Source organism: Triturus cristatus, chromosome 3_2 (assembly GCF_964204655.1).
Source record: "Triturus cristatus chromosome 3_2, aTriCri1.1, whole genome shotgun sequence".
Classification (NCBI taxonomy): Eukaryota; Metazoa; Chordata; class Amphibia; order Caudata; family Salamandridae; genus Triturus; species Triturus cristatus.
This window is the reverse complement of record NC_140584.1, coordinates 930,317,704-930,336,753: the sequence shown is the minus strand read 5'-3', so window position 1 is coordinate 930,336,753 and position 19,050 is coordinate 930,317,704. Positions and strand designations below refer to the sequence as shown.

At 46.2% G+C, this 19,050-nt stretch overlaps 1 protein-coding gene across 1 annotated transcript in view; it reads right to left on the bottom strand.

Moving 5' to 3' along the window:
• LOC146858828 (uncharacterized) overlaps positions 1-19,050 on the bottom strand; it is a 1,229,505-nt gene that overhangs the window by 645,368 nt on the left and 565,087 nt on the right. The window contains exon 22 of the mRNA XM_085647127.1: positions 11,890-12,037. Coding sequence (XP_085503253.1) covers positions 11,890-12,037 — 148 coding nt within the window. The remainder of the gene's footprint in view (positions 1-11,889; positions 12,038-19,050) is intronic.

Sequence of the window (19,050 nt, the reverse complement as noted above, 5' to 3'; positions counted from 1 at the left end):
TTGCATGGAGTGACCATAGTGTAGTGGGTATGACAGTGGCTTTTGCTCTTCCTGCACTAAACTGGAAAGTACTGGCACTTGATTGTGGAATACTGTGATTCAAGGCAGAGGGCTCTACCTATACCACTTCCAGAAAAGGAGTGGGTGGACTATATTTCTTTATTCTACAAAAACAACAGCCCAGTAGCTCCAGCAGTAGCTCCAGCAGCGATAGGTTCGGAGGAGTCTTCTTTTCTTGAATATGGTCCCCCGTCAGGGGATGAGGTAGTAGGTTTTATAAAGAATGCTAGAACCTCCAGTGCACAAGGGCCGGATGGAATTCCGATTGTGCTAATCAAAAAGGAGTCAGCTGCATGGGGAGCGCTTTTAGCACCACTGTTCAACTACTGTTTTTGAACGAGTAATATTCCGCCCGCTTGGAAGGGGGTATTATTGTCCCTTTGGATAAAAAGGGTCTGAAATCTACACCAGCTAGTTTCAGACAGATTGCACTGTTGGATGCCTCAGGCAAATTATTTGCAAAAAGTATGTCACTTACAGCAATGGGCTCATGACCAAAACATTTTACCTCCTGAGCAAGCTGGCTTTAGGAAGAACCATGGTACCTTGGACAACATTGCGGATGTCCAGACCATTGTAGAGAAATATGTTTTCTTACGAAGTATTCCAGTTTATACGGCATTTATTGATTTCTCCACAGCGTTTGACAAAGTGGAATGCCAAACGCTGTGGAGAAAGCTCTCCCAACTTGGTATACCACAACACCTTTTGGCTCACCTGGTGCCAAGTTTTGATGGGAGGTGTGCTGGGGCTATCACGTAGGATTAAAATTTATAATGGGCTAAAGCAGGGTTGCTTGTTGGCCCTTCTTTTGTTCTCTTTGTGTTTATCTGATCTCCACGGCGCTTTGAACTGTCCCCACAATGTACAATGTCTGTTGGCTCTTTATGCGGATGACGTTGCAGTTTTTGATCTAACGCCCAGTGGTCTGCAACATCGTCTGGATGCCCTAACTAAATACGCAGAAGTAAACTTTTTGAATATCAATATTGCTAAAAGCAAAATTTTGGTCTTCCGCAAAAAAGGACTTAGAATAAAGAGATATTTTAAGTGGTCGTTGGGGTCTGAAGAACTGTAATTGGTTGATTCCATTTTATATCTGGGGAAGGTTTTTTCAAAAACAGAGCGAGATCTAGAGCACATTAAACTTTGTGTTAGCAAGGCTGTCTTCCAGGCTGGAGCTTTAAACAGATTCTATAAAACTTGTGGGAAACGCCATTTGAGCCATGTCTTGTCAGTTTTTAAGATTAAAACTCCCCCCTCATTAATATACGCTGCTGAGGTATTGGATATGAAATATTGGCTTTCTTTCGATAAGGCTGAAGGCCGAATCCTTCGCCAAATTTGCAATCTAATTTCTCAGGTTGCCTCACATGTTTTACGCATGGAATTTGGTTTAGTTTCCTCATATATTTTATCCTTGGCAGCAGTTTTGAGGTGGGGAATTCTCTGTGCTGGGGGGATGAGGGCACTCTTATGGCTGCCTTGAGAATGGAAATCTTCGATAAATTGAAAGAACATTAAACATTTTTTAGGTCCTTTGTACAAGCAAATGACTCATTTGGGCTCACTTTGAATACCGATTCTCCCATGCCAAAAACTTCACTAAAATTGTTTATGGAGAAGTTCACATCCTCTATCAGTTTGGCTAGAGACACTACTTTAAGTCAAGTCTCGTAATGAGGTGGTCCGTGGGAGTGCTTTTGGGCATAGACCATTGCGTTAGTTAACCTGGAACCTTCCTCACGGAATTAGAAGGCTAATACTTCTATTAAGAATTAATTTGTTGCCCCTAAGAGATGTCACTGGTATATGGGACAAGTGAGGAGAGAATCTGTGAAATGTGCCATTCTCAAAATCAAGATTTTAATCACGTGTTATTTGTTTGTACGAAGTTACAAAGGGTCAGGTATATGTTTGTAAGACCAGTATTCATCAAATATAATATCCACTCGGCCCAGGAGGCCCACTCATTTTTTTTGTCCCCACCAAATGAAATGGTTTGTTTCTGGATATTTAAATTTTTAAAAACATTTTTGGCTATTTATTAGACCATTTTTAATGCTATTTTTGTATATTGTAATACTTGATGGTTGATTATATGGATGAATTTTGTATTGTATATAAAGTATCTCTTTTTTTTAAAATTCTATTTGCGTAATTTTTGTGGACCTCCGTTGGAGTTCCATATCAAAATAAAATAAAATACTTGAATACGTTGAATAGTGCTGCTGACGACCACAGACACGATTCTGCCCTCCTGCTGCTTAGCCAAACTCAAGCAGGGAAAGGTAGAACAATAGGTTTCCTGTTGCAGGGAGGTGTGACTACCTCCCAGACAGGACTTAGTGTATTGGGCTGGGGTGGGGGCACTTGGTTGCGCCACCAAGCTGCTTTGAAGGGCACATTTGGTGACCTCCTTTCATACTACAGTTGGAACCAATAGTGGAAGCCCATAGCTCCAGCTCTGGTGTGAAACTGGACAAAGGACATGGGAGTATCCTCCCCTCTGCCCAGCCCCCCCCCCCCCCCCCTTCCCTGGCATGGACCCCTGAATTGTTCCAACCCTTTCCCTAGGGTACTTAAGGGCTTACCTGTGGGTGGCTCTTCAGATTCATCGTGGGACAAGCACTCAAACCTGAAACCCGTCCCTCTTCGACCGTCTGAACTTTTGGACTTCGCCTGGAATCATTACAGCATCAAGGAAGACTCTTGCTGCTCCTGGTCTCGCTGGTCTAAAAGTTTTTTTCATTATCTGGGTCTGTGCTTCTTCCAGGATCTACAACAGTCCTGTGGGTATCAAGGACACCCAAAGTAATATTCCTTGGAGTGAAGGAGTCACTCCCCTGCATCTGCAGGCACCACAACAAAGCTGACCGGTCTGCTGCTTCTGATGTCCCACAGACTTCGAAAGGATCAGCAACACAGGTGGTGGTTCTGCAACTCCCTCGAGGCCTGACCTGTCCTCTCTGGAACTTTGAGGCCAGGATCCCTCATCAGAACCACTGGGACCAAACCCCTGTGCAACATGTTGACTTGCCGTTGCCAAGGCTTGTTGGGTCTGCACTCCAGAGATCTTCGGGCTACAAGAAGCTCCAGCCTCCAGCATCATTTCCTGCCAAGTACAGCATCCTCACCACATCCTATGCACCATGGGCCTTCCTACTTGGTGACAAGCACGAGGTTCTCTCTCTTGCGACTCCTGTGCCTTCGACCTGTGGATCCTCTTGAGGGTCTTCTTCTGCTCCAGTGGGCTCCCCTGCTTGCTCAGGGCCTGCTCTGACTGCTTGTGCTTTCCACGCCTGTTACAGCTACCAAGGCTTGCTGGTGCTCCCGCATTACACCGACCCCCTGGTTGTCTACATCCAATGTGGGACAGCTTGTGCACGGCTCCTGGTCTTCTTCAGCATCGCCTGGTCCTCACAGCTACAGCAACAAGGTCACAGTCAACTCTACTGAACCGTACTTGATCGGTGGGCATTGCTCTTCCGTGCCTACTGGTCACCTCTGAGTGGTATAGACACTAGCACCTCTGCTTACTGGTTCTTCACTTCAAGAAACCACCCATGGATTCTTCCAGACTCTTGCACAGTCGTCTCCAGTGGATCTTTCCTGAAGTCCTCCATTGTAATCTACGGCGTTTTCCGACGTCCTTCGCACCTATGCACCCGGCTTCCCTGGTGTATGTATCCTGGTTCCTGGGGTATCCACTGGTGGGGTGACTCTCCAATCTTCTGTTTTCCAAGGGGTTCCCTTCAGGGTCCACTGGGAAGGATCCCTTTTCTTCAAAACTGTAACCGCGACGTTCCCGCGACGTTCACGTACCCAGGAGCCCCATGTAGGCACACAGCCTACATGGCGCTCCTGGGTACTTACCTTAGGTGGTTCCTTGTGTCCCCATCTCTTCTGAGTCTCCTGGTCTACGTCCCGACTTCGGTCACAGTTTGCATTCTATTTTTTTAGTATATGGTTTGGTCTCCCCCTGGAGACCACTGTATTTTGTGCTCCTTCCCTTATTGGAACTGAAGTATTATTGTGTATTTGTGTTTATATTTCCAGGTAGGAGATATACCAATGTGAGTGTTGTGTAATAAATAGGCATATTTTTATATGTACACTGTGTGAATTTTTTTAATTGAACCTGAACTACATGATTAATCTGGTAAAACAAGCTGCTTAACACTCCTTCAAGATAAGCCTAAAGGCTGCTCTCCACAGCTACCACATTGAGAGCTTTCAAAAGGTTATCAAAGACCACTAAAATCACCATAAGGGTTGCCTGAATTAGTGCAAGGTGCTTCATTTAAATAAGTGTGCACCATATACTAAGCCAGCCTCCTACAAAAAATAGTGCCAGAAAGCAAATAAGTGGAAGGGCCTCGATCTATATATATATATATATATATAGTAACCCATATTAGTAAAGTTCTTGGTTTTTAAGCTGCCTTTCAGGCATCAGATGAAGGATTATATGCAGAATATGATTTCGGGATACTGACCGCCTTTCATACCATTACACAGTAAAGAAGTGTTGCTGAAGGAATGGAAGGAAATAGATTAATCTAGTTTTCCTCGTTTTTTGATTAAGAGGTATCTGTTCCAAATTTTTTATGAGACCTTCATTCAAGTTCTAAAAAATCCAGTATTATCAAAAATGGCCTCTACCTCATCTTGGACTTCAGAAGAATCACTGTAGTCAGATAAGAAGGCTTAAAGTGCTCTGAAACGCATCTATGCTAACTCAAATTTGGCTATTAAGGCAAGTTCTGATGCAGCTTATTCAACACAAACTCTGTTAAAAGAATTCCACTTTTCCTTACGTAAGATCTTTTTCCAATAGTGTGGTTTGAAATCTGGACCCTAAGTTGAAACCTAAAGTGCAATCTAAAATACATTTGGAGCAAGAAGGTGTTCTTCCAGTCTTTTGGTTAGAATCATATTCTGATTTACATTTGTCTTTGGATGAAGAAGGACTTTACTTAAAAATTTGGAAAGGACAACATTTTTAGGGATTTAGACTTGATTTTCGTTTCGGGTGGCCCTGCTAAGAAAGGGAAAAAACTTTCAACAGCAACTTTGAGTAAATGGGTTCCTCTCCTGGAGATTTGCAGAGCTGCAACATGGTGAAGCTCTAACACCTTTGGAACACATTATCATTTAGAGTTTGGGAAACATTTTGTTAATTTTGGTTCTGGTTTTTGATTTAAAGAGTTTTATAAAGCACGGATGTGACCCATCCAGGTATCAGAGCGCTGAAAAAATCGCAGACAGGTTATGCAAACAAAGTAAATGGAAAAACAGTTCTAAGACAGAACAGCAAGAACTGAGAGCATCCATCTAGCAGGTTGAATCACGATCAGATATTGTCAACATTAGAGCCATCCTGAGTCACTCAACAGGGTTGTTAACAGAGATATTTGTTCATCAGAAATATTTTCATTTCTATTTTGAAGGCGGTAGTCGAGGGGTTGGTTCTGATAGTGGTTGCAATGAGTTCCATATTCTCTGGGCTTGGCCAGAGAATGAACAGTTGTATGTTGTCTTCTTGTTGAGCTTCTGCGGTTTCAGCAATAGGGAATTGGCACTTCTCAAGGAGCGACTGCCCGCTGACCATTCAAGTTGGTTGGCCAGGTAAATGGGAGGGTTCTGGTGTATAGCCTTATGAGTCATGCAAGCTATTTTCAGCTGGATCCTTGCTAAAAGCAGGAGTCAGTTTAAAAGTTTTGGGTCTGGGCTGATATGATCACATCTTCTAGATCCCGTGACTAGTCTAGCTGTTGAGTTCAGCACAGCTCTTAAAGGAGCTAACCGTGTTCTGGTCAGGCCTGCAAGAGTAGCAATCCAGTAGGTTAATATGGAAATGACCAGGGATTGTATAGCCATATGAAGGTCATCAGGGGGCAAGAAAGGGTTGATTTTCTTTAGAATGCTCAGCTGGTAGTTGGTTCCCCTGGTTGTTGCGCTGATATGATCTTGCATATTCAGATATTTGTCCAGAGTCTACTAAGTGATCTCGTGAAATCAATGATGGTTGGGACGCACTTGAGAGCTGTAAGTTGTTTGAGCCAATCATGTATACAGACAGAGCAGTTGTGGGGGGTGATCAGGGGGAATTCAATTTTGAGGGAGTTGAGCATGAGGTGGTTGTGGGTTAGCCAATGCTTGGTTTGCAGCAGGGTGTGATTGAGAGTCTTAACATCTTCGGAGGTTGAGATTTTCAAATATAATTGAGTGTCGTCAGCATATATTTGATAAAGAATATTTGAGTACTTTAGAATTTCCATGAGGGGTTACATAAACAAATTGAATAGCGTAGGGGAGAGCATTGATCCTTGAGGTCCTCCGATATAGACTGGAGTGGAGTCAGAGAGGGTATGCTTGATTTTTATTCAATGAGATCTGTTATGTAGGAATGACGCAAACCAGCTTGCAATGGGTTTGGATAGCCCCATCCTTGTCTCCATGCTGTCATGTTTGACCATGTCAAACGCGGAGGATAGATACAGAAGTATAAGTAGGCATGATTCATTCTGATCAAGCAGTCTCAGGGCATCACCCACAAAATGTGTTAGCGCTGTTTCAGTGCTATGGCCCTTTCTGAAGCTAGATTGGCAGTTGTCCAGAAGATTAAACATTTTGATATGGTCACAGAGTTGCAAGTGCACACATCTTTCTAGGACCTTTGCTAGTGTAGAGAGGTTGGTAATGGGACGGAAGTTACGTTAATAATCGTAGTTCAGAGCAGTAGAATGGAGGATTTTAGCTCTATGGTAAGTTTAGCGGGCACAGGATCAAAGAAATGGTTGGAGGGTTTTAGCATTATTATTATGTTGAGTATTATGACTTCGCCTGGAAATTTGAAAGCATTCCAGGAAGCATTGTTTTTTGTAGAGAAGCTGGATTGGCGGTATTTCCCTGTTGTCGATTGGGGAAGAGATTGGAAAGGTAATGGTTAAGTAGATGATGGGAGGCAAGATGTAGTTCTGAATAACTCTTCTAGGTCTTTTCCATGAAATGGGCGTAGAAGTCGTTTCCACAAAGTGGCGATCCCTCATCTCCCGAATTGGAAATGTGTATGCTTGTTACTTGTTGCTTAATAAATTCAAGTTTTTGGGTCTATTTTTGGCTTCATCCAGTTGTGTCTTAAGGTATTCTGATTTAGACCTTTGAATGTGTTTAATATAGGCACTTCTCGTCGACCTCAAATGCTCGAGTTGAGTGAGGGAGGGAGGGAGAGATTCTCTAAATTCTCTCAGCAAGTCTTATATTGTACCTCTCTTCATTAAGGTTGCAGTTAAACCAGCATTTGGATTGTTTGCAAGGGAGTCTTTTTAGCTGTTTCGGAGCAACTGTATGGAAAATGTCTGACATAGATTGGAAATAGTGATCAGTGAGATCGTTAACATTCACCATGTTTATATGGGGATGTAAGATTTTGTTGCTGATAGAAGATAGCTTGGTAAGGTTAATATTTCTCAGGTCTCTGGTCCATTGTTTGGTATCACACGGTTGACCTTGTCGGACTATTGTGTTTCCCAGGATAAGGAGGGGAAACTAGATAGTGATCAGAACAGTCTCAAGGGGATATGGATTCCAATTGTATGACATTGTCTTTGGAGATGATAAGGTTCAGGGTTGTGCCTCTATTATGAGTAGGGCTATTGCATGATTGGGTGAGGTTGAGGTCCAAGAGGAAGGCTTTGAAGGTGTTCAGTAATTCATTAGTGTCATTTCAGTGAATGTTGAAATCACCAAGGAAGATCTGGTTGGTGTTTTGGTCTGAGTTAGATATGATGGTCTCCGTTAGTTGTTCAATGAAAAGAAGACTGTTGCCCGGGGGTGGTAGAGATTGTGTAGAATGCATACTATCTTATTGTTGTTCTTTATATCAATACCTAGATTTTCACAAGAGGGCATTGGAGCAGTATGATAATTTTTCAGGGTGAGCGTGGAGTGGAAAATGCACGCTAAGCCACTTCATATTTTTCTTGGTCTATCTAGTCTTAGGATGTCAAAGTTGGGTGGATCTAGAATGTTTATAATGGGTGAGGAAGTATCATTAAGTCAGGTTTCAATAAAGATTAGGAGGTCAAGGTCTAGTGCAAGGATGAGGTCAGCAATGTCTGCAGCATGTTTAAGCGCTGACCTTCAGTTGCGAAGTATGCACTTGATATGAGATTTAGTCGTTAGTGTCTCACGATGAGTAGTTGGGAACTGTAGAAGATTACACTTGTTCAGAGTTCTAAGGTTAAGACTAGGTTCTCTGAGAGGGTAGGAGGGGATGGTCTGGATAGTGAACTGTGAAGGTGCAGAGTCCACAGGAGTGGGGTTGTAGGAAACTAATAGGGAGTAAATATCTCTGTCAGAAAGATGTTCGGTGATTCTCTGAGATCTTTTAGAGCCATTGGGGTGGGGTCTTGATCTCAAAGGTATAATATTAGGCTTCTCAGTGTTTGATTTCATATGCATGGATTTGTTGGAACATCCATTAGTAGGTAGGGTGTGTGGTTCTGTTAACTTTTAGGTACCTGAATGGGGTTCCAGCACTTCTTCTGCTTTGAGGTGGTGAGTATACGTTTCTGGAGGTCTGCTTTGATAAGCTGGATGCCTCTATCCATGGTATCAAGTCTTTCCTCCAGGATAAAATGACTGATGCTATAGGTGCAACCATGTCTTAGACTGGGTATGGAAGTCATGAGTGGACTCTCAGGGGTGGTGGGATTACTGGGGGCCTGGTAGGAGATAAGAGAGGTGGAGGAAGAGAGAGGTGAGTGTGGGCTAGAGTGGGAGTGATGATAGCTAGAGGTGATGGAAGGGGTCTCCATGTCTCGACAGTTCCAGGATTTGGGTGTTGCTGATCAGTAAGTATGATCAGGTTAGCGGAAGAGGTCGTCAAGTACGTATTCGATTGGTTATTGGAGAGTAGTTTGGGGGGAGCAGTTGCATCTGGGTGGGAGGATAGAGGTCCTGGGACCATTCTGTTTGAGGCTGTTGACAGAATCAAAGCCCTGTGTATTAGCTCCACTTCCCCTGTGAGATACATGAGGAGGCATGTGAGAAAAGAGGATGGGGGAAGAGACATCGCTATGACTAGATGGTTTGGATTTAATAGAGTCGGTTCTATTGTTGTAGGATAGGGAGTGGTGATACGGTGATGTAGGTGATAAGGTGGGGGAGGAAAGGGGAGCTGTCTGTGATTCGGAAGGAAGATGGTAGGCAGGGCAACTGGGGGTAGAGGTGGTATTGTTCGACACCATGTTTTTGATCTTCAAAAAGATTTTTGTGGAACCATTCTAGGTTCCTGTCGGATGATTGCATGAGTATGTTTCCATTATTGTATAATGAGATGGTTGCTTTGACCTGGAAGACAGGTGAGGATATGATGGAAATGTGTAGTCCATGGGGTGTTTTCTTGGAAGAGTGAATTCGGAATGAGGATGTAATAGCTCTCCTCTATTGTGCTCTTCATTTTGTGAAGAAGATAAGCTCATTAACCAGGGTGCCTTTTTTGGGACAAACATAGGCGTTGGAGAAGAGCGTTTCAGAGTTCAGTTTGAGTAATTTATGTTTGAGATTCTTTGTTGCATTTTTAGAGGGTCAATGATCTTGAAATCATTGCAGCTCACCCAAGCCAATAAGTTACCGTTAGTACTGTGTGTGTATTGCTCTGTGATGGATAAGGGTACCGAAGGTTAGAGGGGTAAAATACTTGTAAGGATAGTCAATGGAACTTTGAGGAATGCAAGTGAAGGGCTGTCGGAATGGGTGGAGGATAGAGCTCGAGATCTTCAATGATTTTGCAGATGAAGAGAGAGAGATTGAAGCAGCAATGTATATTCTGACATAGCATTCATTAGCTGTGAAAAGGCTGTCACTATAGGGCATATAGAGTTCATGCAAATGGAATGGTGGAAATTGTGTCCATTACAAAATGGCTGCCCTATTAGAAAAACTAATGCTATGAAATCCAAGTCCTTCTTTCCTTTCTAGGAACCTAAGTACTAAATAGTGGAGATTTCTGTGTCCATTACAAAATGGCTGCCCTATTAGAAAAACTAATGCTATGAAATCCCAGTCCTTCTTTCCTTTCTAGGAACCTGAAAGGAAAAATCAGGATCTGTTTAGGCTATGTAGAGTTGCGAGGGTCGCCATTTTGTGGAAGAGGTTTTCAAGGCATTGGGAGCCCGAACATGGCGATCCAGCAGCAATCGCAGTCCTCCTGGTGCAGTCCGATATGCAGGGGGGCGAGGCAAAAGCTGCTGCTGGTCTGCTTTGAAGTAGTCGGCGAGCAGCGGTCGTGCTCTGCAGCTCTCTCTACACCAGGGAGGGTCAGTGGGAGGAAGGGCAACCTCCTCGGCCCTCAGTGCAAGACAATAATAGAAACAATAAAATAAAATCGAAATCACTTGACCTGATCTAATAAATGTTCTTCCCCACCTCACAGAGATCAGCGGGGGACCTCGGGCTGTGCCAGCCAGCAGAAAAGACAATCACAGGACTGGATCTCGTTGATGGTTGTCCCCGCCTCAAAGAGATCAGCAGAGGAGGCCTCAGGGCTGTGCCTGCCAGTGAGAAAATTATCAGATGAAGCACTTAGCGATCGGCATCCACCGAGTTCACCCTGCTCCCCATCCGATGACAGAGACCATGCACAGCCAACCCTCAAGGGCGTGACCATCTGTGTGGGCAACTACAGCCCTATCGGAAGCTCTGGCAGCTGAGTAGGGGGCAGGGCGGGCCAGCGACCCGGTCGGGTAGCGATCAGCCCAACTCACCCGGCTCCAACGCGCTTCTTCAGAAGGACCGAGACCGGAGCGTCTTCTCCATTGGTAGGCAGCTCCCCATGGCAGGGGTGGAAGTCCCGTAGATCACTGGGATCAGATCTTGCAGTCGATCGTCCTGCAGGATCTGGCACACTCCTGCATCCATCCAGCCAGATCCAGTGCACTACTGCCGCACTCAAGGACCTCAGTGCTTCCTCCGTAAGCAAGCCAGTTTGCAGGTATGTAGCGCACCAGAATAATTTTAAGGATGGCGTGGGTAAAACAGGGATATTTACAAATTGTAGATCCCTAAACCGGAAGGCTCATTAAGGTGCTCCTGTGCGGCGACCATCTTTGTAAGCTCATCCTGTCATGAGTCTTGGTATTAAGTGAGTGCCTACAGAAAATGGGAAGCTTTTGTATATTCTCACATTATAAGGACAGTGACAGGGAGGAAAGGTGAAGGTTTAACGAGTAATGAACTACATACCAGTAATCTTCATCATTCCAATTCAAAGTCTTTCCCATCACATTCCTCCCTCTCTCTACACTTGGTTCATCACTCAATCTGGCTTGTTCAATTAGCAGGACGTTGGGAGGAGGTATTTGTTAGTGGAGGGAGGAGTGGAAGTATAGAAATGGAAGAGGTACTTATTTTTCTGAAGCCTGGTGAACAACCTGTCTCAAGGGGGCAGGGGCCATTAAGGTTTTAGGACTGTGATGGTGAGGACTTTGAATCAGAGTAATAAAGATTATGGGTATGTAATAGGTTGATTTCCACAGTTTTTATAAACACTGCTTGAATTAATAAATTCAATACTTTTCATAACTGCTACTAAAATGACAGTGCTACCAGGGAGACTTATTAGCAGAACATACGCATAACACGGAAAGGTCGCAGGTGCACACAAACTGAAGTAGGAAGGAAATACAGATCTATGCCGGGGAAGATGGTGACAGTATGTATGAACACTCCAATATATACGTAATAATAGATATCTATGTTCAATAAGCAGGCTAACACAAAGGATGCCTGGCTTACAAAGAATACGTTTACAGTATTTACCTTAATAATGGTGGCACTATCTGGGATATAACGAATCGCATCAATGTAGAGGTCAAACGGATGATCCGGTGGGGTGGGGTCAGGCAGGATGGTTACATCGCTATGTGGCACCCAAGCAACATCATTTGGATGTGGAAGTACTACATCCCTATGGGTACAAGGAACAAATTCATATAAGATGGACAATGCGTTCCAAAACACAAAACATTAATGGTATATTACATAAATCGCTAATTTACATCTTCCTTTTCTTCCTAACATTCACCCACCTACATTTCATTCAGCAATATTTATTAGATGTGCAGTATATAAGATCCCTATTCAATTACCATATATGTTCATTGACCTCACCTTTTTCAAGAACAGACAATCTAGAATATTGATAATTATAATGAAAATAAAAATAACAATAATAACAATTAAAATAATGATTCTGCATCACATAATGTAAACTGAATTGATGCATACCAAGTCTAAGGTTACCTTTATGGCCACTCAGTTAATCTTAGTCTATAGGCTCTTTCCCATCATCACCTTCTGCATATTCTGACATTGAGTAGTGTGCCAGACGCTTTGTGTGGCCTGTCTAGAGTCACCATGTGTGTGTCAGACACAACACACCACTTTCTCTCTGAATATGTGCAGCTTACTAGTTACCTATTTGAAAAGTAAAGAACTTATGGGTGTTTTTCGCTGATGGCTGTCATCAGCCTTGTCAACAAAAGGGTAAGCACTGCTGGCTAGGTGTAAGCCATGAAAGTAACATTCCTTACTTTTGTATCCTAGCTCTTCCCCATTCTCAACATGTGGGTAGATTCCACATGAACTCAGAATGAGAAAGAAAGTAGTAGATACAAAACCAGTCCGAAGAAAAACTTTCTTGTTCTGATGGCATTCTAGCAGCATCTTGAAAGAAAGGTGAGATGTGTTCTAAGGACCACGCTGTCATTGTGGAAAGGTTTTAACGGTTCATTCACACGACGATCTTGCAACGTACTCATGAGCATTGCCAGTGTTATTGCCACCAAAAAAGAAGTCTTCCAAGTAAGAAGTCTTAAAGCACCACACAAGTTCAACGACTTAAAGATTAATATAGCAACCTGACCTGAACAGGTTCTAGTCCCAAGAGTCAAGCTACACTTCTCCAGAAGGGACAGATATGTCAGGCCACGTTACATGTCTTTTGACAGTCTCATTGGTCATGACGATTCCCCAAACCTGTTGCCACAAAGGGTACAAGATAGTTCTTGCAGGTGTCCACCTGGCCACCCATCTCAGTTGGGTGGCGCAAGAAAGATATTACGTTATCCACTAAGCAGGTGAGCGCATTGATGTTCCTCACCAGGATCCAGTGGCAAAATATTAGCCATTTGCTTGTGTACTGTGTCCTGAGGGATACCTCCTAGATGCCACCATCTCTTCCAAGTACTCTGGGAATGGCCTACATGTGCACAGGTTAGCTCCTTAAAAACCATGGGCCCATGGTGAGCAGTTTCATGGAGAAATGCAGTACTATTTCTTTCGAAAGACATGACGTCTTTCCACTGTGGGAGGTGGATCTAGTCCTTTTGGAGCAGATGGAGCATGTCCAAAAAACAGGCTTTGCAAGGCCAAGCTGGGACCACTGTGATGCAAGAGCTTATTGGGATCGCCCTCTCTCTTTTCTTCTGAAACACTCTGCTGGAATAAGAGAGAATAGATTTATTGAATCTGCCTAGTACAACCGCTGCCCCCCTGCTCGACTAGGAGGTGAAATAGTGGCATCTGGTGTTCAAATAAGTGGCATAGGCATACATACTGTAGTGTAAGGCCCATCTCCTCAGAGCCACTGCCAGGCTGCAGATCTCTGGGAACTGAATGCCCTGTTGCCTCTTTAAGCAGAAGGCTGAGAAATTGTCAGTGTATATCATCACTACTCTGGATCTCACCACTAAAAGGAAGGCATTCAGCTCCTACAGTTGTATGTGAATAGACAAATCAATATCCCACAAGGTATTGATGGAGAGTTCTCTGCAATCCCCCACTCTCATCCATACTCTCAGGAATCAGTGGGGACCTCCATTAATGGACAGGACAGGTGAAAAAAGCATCTCATGAGAAGTTTGGGAGCATGTGCTCACCATGGGAAGGTCAGAACCAATGCAAAAACAACAATTGATGGACAGAATGCAGAACAATGTCATACATTCACCCCAGTACAGAGATCTGGGCCTAAATCCATCGTTCTGTTGCTCACCATGCCATTCCAGTTTGAACCCAGCCATATGCAAATCAGTCTCGACCCTGTGCCCCATGGGAACAGTCCAGCCCGAACTGCCAAGCCAGGTCCTCCCTGGACTGGAAACAAGCATCCTAGGACCGGTTTCGGGCTTTCAGCCCTCGTCAGCCAGGATAGCCTGATTCCAGTGGAACCAGTACATTTCAGAAGCCTGCCCTAGTGCACTATCAGATGTAGCTGCAGAGAAAGCATACAGAGCTTGGTAAGACACACCAACCATGTGCACGATTCCTGTAACCCCAGAAACCTCTCAATCTACAAGGCTGTTACATCCTCAGTGCTGATGATGGGGTCCACTGTTTGATTCTGGGAAAATCATGTAGGGCCTGCGGTTAGACCGAAGCGGTTATGGAGTCCAATCTGCCCTATTTAAAGTGTATAGACATACCCAATGCTTTTTTGCAGATGTCTAGCATCCACCAAATTCTAAATCAGGCCCTTAATATCCATGTGCTTATAAATGTAAAAATAAGATTGTAAATAAGTGCCATGCAATGCAATTGTGTAATTCAAAAATGTAGGGGGCGTAGCCGGACGCTTATGGAGCTTGGAGCCTAGACTGGAGTTCCCCCATCCAGTGCCATCCTGCCCGATATAGGAGAGCCCCCGACACGGGTGATATCTCCCCCCAACCTCCTAAGTATAGGCAAGACAAACAGCGCAGTGGAGGAAACCGCTAACGGCCGATTTTTTGGGGGACAACGAACTGAGCGGTGGGACCACGGGCCGGGCAAAATGGCGGCTGCGGTCTGACTGGAGACATCAGAAAGGAGCAGGGCGGCCCTCGATATGAGGGGGCACTGCAGGCAACTGCCGCGAGCGCATGGAAGGACGAAGAGCCGGTGCCCTCCGCAACTGAACAGTAAGGAGCCCCTAGGGGGGAGGGCATAGGTGAAGACAGCGATGGGATGACCGCAAAGGCAAGGCGGTGGGCCGGTGCTCCGAAGCAGAGGGAGCCTTGAGGCAGGAGATCCGAGCCCGGGGACGAGAGAGCGGAGTGCATCGAGTGGCTATCGGCTGGCTTGGGCTCCTGTGCTGCCCTGCGATTGCGGGTCCCCCCTCCCGATGAGATAGGAAGCGGGTGGCTGGAAGTAGCAGAGCAGTCCATGGGGCTGGGCAGAATGAAAACTTCGGCTGCAGTCTGTCTGGTGGAGATTTAGAAAAGAAGAGGCATCACGGAGGAAGGTGCGAGGGAGGACGGAGGGCAAACAGTTGCGGGGACATCGTCGATCCTCCTCTGGTTGTCACAGAGGGCCCAGAATGTATAGCAGGCAAGCAGCCTACGGGCCGGACAAGATAGTGGACGAGGCTTGAATTGGAACAGGCTGCAGAAGCCGGAAGGCCCCAAGGGAGATTGCATTGTGACATGGCCCACTGGGGGCGGTGGAGACCGAGAGTGCCCTTTGCCCGATATCCACCAGGAACGCTGAGTGATGGAGAGGTAAGGAGAAGGAAGCGCGAGGGCCGTCACGAGGGAGTGGAGGTGACAGGAGGGGCCCAGAGGGCTGTAGCTGAGGGCCTGGAAGCCAGGGGGCCTACGAGTAAGCGGAGAGCCCTTATTCCATGGGGAGCATCGGGGATAATCCATGCAAAGGAATAAGGGGCCCCTAGAGATTGAGTGGCAACAGGACGGCCCACCCGGACCAATGAGACCGAGTGGTCCACAACAAAAGAGAGGCGAACCTATAAACAACAAAGTGGGAAAACCAACGCGAAAAGTGGATCATCAACGCTGGTGGCAGGGATCCTTGCCTGGGCTTGCGGAACCCGCACAGCAGGACAAGCGCTAAGTAAGGCCCGGAAGCGCTACAAGTGAGGACTACGTGGCGGAGAAGCATCCCCGTAAAATATTAACTGTGCGGACAGTAGCTGAGGGACATTTTGGGTGGAGGACAGCTGTAATCAGGAGGCTGAGAAGAGGAGCGCTCTTGCATACCGGCGCTATAGATGGCAGAATAGACCCAGATTGAGGACTCCTGGCTCGCAGCAGGAGGGGCGTGGAGAGACCCGTAAATCCACTGACCAAGGATGAAAACGCAGGAAAATGCCTGTGGAGGCTACACGGAAGACGCTAAAGGTGGGTGAACCCCTGGGCAAGGACTAGATAGAGCAGTATGGGTGGGAGGAAACCCCCTACTAGTAGACATCCACCCCCATGGGCAAAGTCTCTAAAAGACGAGATGTGGAACAGCTGGAGTAGTCTGGAGAAGAGGCTGGCGACTCAAGATTACAGGCAGGGACCTGGAGTGAGAAGAAAGAAGCCCACAACGATCCATCCCTCTATGACATCCTACAGGAAATTGAAACATCCAGATCGGCGATCGAATCTAAGATTGATATGCTTCGGGAAGACCTAGGGCTGCTGAGGGCAGATCATAGGAAGCTTGCGGACCCTGTCACAACCACAGGAAACATTGGAGAACTGAAACCATAAGTGGGCACGGCTACACACAAACTTACCGACATCGAGAAAAGGGTACATGTGCTAGAGCTGAGGACGCAGACAATAGGGCACGCCAAAATAATATTCAAGTCATTGGTCTGCAGGAAAAAGTGGAAGGAAACAATATGGTTTCTTAACTGGAAAACTGGATCTGTACTGAAGGGGCGGAGGAAGGTTTGTTCCCATATTTTGCCCTGGAGCGAGCGCATAGAGTCCCTGAAAGGGCGCCCCCACCTGGAAGGCCACCAAGACCTGTGGTGGCGCGCCTGCTCTTCTACAAAGATAGAGATCAGGTGCTGAGCCAAGCGTGGATTAAAGGACACCTCAAGATTGACAACAGCACCGTTAGGATATTTCCTGACTTCTTCTGAGTAGTACAGAGAGAGAGAGCATCCTACATCACAGCTAAACGAAAATTGAGGCAAATGGGGAAAATTGAGGCAAATGGGGATAGCCTATTTTATGGTGTTCCCGACTAAGCTGCGGATAATTTCTAATAGTGGAACCATATTTTTCGGAATACCACAGAAAGTATGGAACTGGATTGAGGAGCAAGGCCCACTGGGTAGCAGAGGCGAGGAATCGGAAGGACTGGAGCGAGACCTAACGAGACCCCTTGGGAAAGGGGAGAAACCCAAGAGCCTACCAACAGCTGAGGAAACTCGAAGAAATAGGCAAAGGGTGGTGGCAGCTGTGGCTTCGTTGAGTGCTCATGGGACACGAGGCACCACCTCGTTGCCCGGAGAAGACCCGAGAGACTCGGATTCTGACACTAGCCAGAGCATGGTGGGGGAGGCCAGCCAGACCCTTCCTGAGATGACTCCCAGAGCGGCAGACGACATCATCTGAGGGACACTAGACACGCAAGTAGCAAGCAAGAAACGTATGCGGGCGGCTGGGCTGACCCGAACATGGGCTCACATGAGCTGAAGAGAGGGGGCCGGACTTGATGTCTAGAGGCATTATGCACTGGGGGGTGAGTACCCAGGGCGGTGGGGGGAAAGGCTCTCATCCAAGCGAGCACTAGCTTTGTCACTACCCCAACTTTGGACACTAGTTTTGTTGGCACACTTGTGCGTAGTTTGGATGAGAGAGGGACTCTCACTTGTCCTGGGGTGGGAGAGTTGGGGGCTTTAATTACTTATAAGGGGGGGCACTGCTAGCAAGAAAAGCCAGGAATTGCTATAGCAAGGATCACATCACGCAGAATAGGTTGGCGGAAGCAGACAGGGGGGACAAGGTCCAGATAGGGGAGGGGGAGATACATTGCAATGCCAAAACAGATGACATATAACCTCCTCTCCTGGAATGTCCAGGTCATGCACTCGATGTACTAGCGTTACAAAATCTTTTCCCACCCAAATAGGTGGGGGATTCAGATGGCCATGCTGCAGGAGACTCACACTTTTGCATCGGAAGGGGCGGCACTACACAGGAGGTGGAGGGGACAGGCATATTACACCTCATTCTCAGCGTTTGCAAGAGGACTATTGATTTGGGTGTAGGCGGGTGTCCCATTCCAGCACACAGGACACAAAGTAGATCCAAACGGCCGGTATATCATGGTGACAGGAAGGCTAGACAGACAAGACATAACATTAGTAAACATATACGGACCGAATGCAGACCAGGGGGCTTTTTTGGAGAAGATGGTTGGGATTCTGGCACCCTACATGACTAGCTCGATCATTATGGGGGGAGACTTTAATTGTATCGCAGACCCAGACCTTTATCGATCCCACCCGCCCCTACGGGACTCCCTGGTCCATAGAACAGCCAGGGCATTTAGGGACTGACAAGCCCAATGTGGACTAGTGGACGCATGGAGACGCACCCACCCAATGGAGAAGGAGTACACCCACCTATTGCATGTTCATTACCTGCGTGTGTGACTAGATACTTTCCTATGTTCATCTGACATGCATACACGGCTCCAGGGCACGGAATACCTGGCACGTAACGTGTCCAACCACAACCTGATTTTAACCAAACTGCACTGGGGGAGGTAGTGACAGCCAATCCCTACCTGGCGCCTAAAGCCCGGGGCGTGGAGGATCAAGTATTTTAACAGGAAATCAGAGGCCCCATTACAACATACTTTGCAGATAACGCTCACTCCACTGATTCCAGGGTAACGGAGTGGAAGGCCTTCAAGGCAGTAATCAGGGGACGTTGTATAGCGGCGTCAATTGGAGTGCTGCGAACACTGCTTACAGACGTTGAAAGGGCAGACCGAGCTTTGAGAGAGGCTGAACTTATGCGCCCAAACCACCCCGAACTAAGCCAGGGGCTACTGGAGGCAAAGGCAGAGGTAGCGGCGCAGGAGGAACGATTAAGATGCTTTGATTATAAAGTGTATATAGACAGGAAACATGCAGAGAGGGATAAGGTGAGCAGGCTATTGGCATGGCTCGCCAACCCCACTCACAGGGGGAATGCC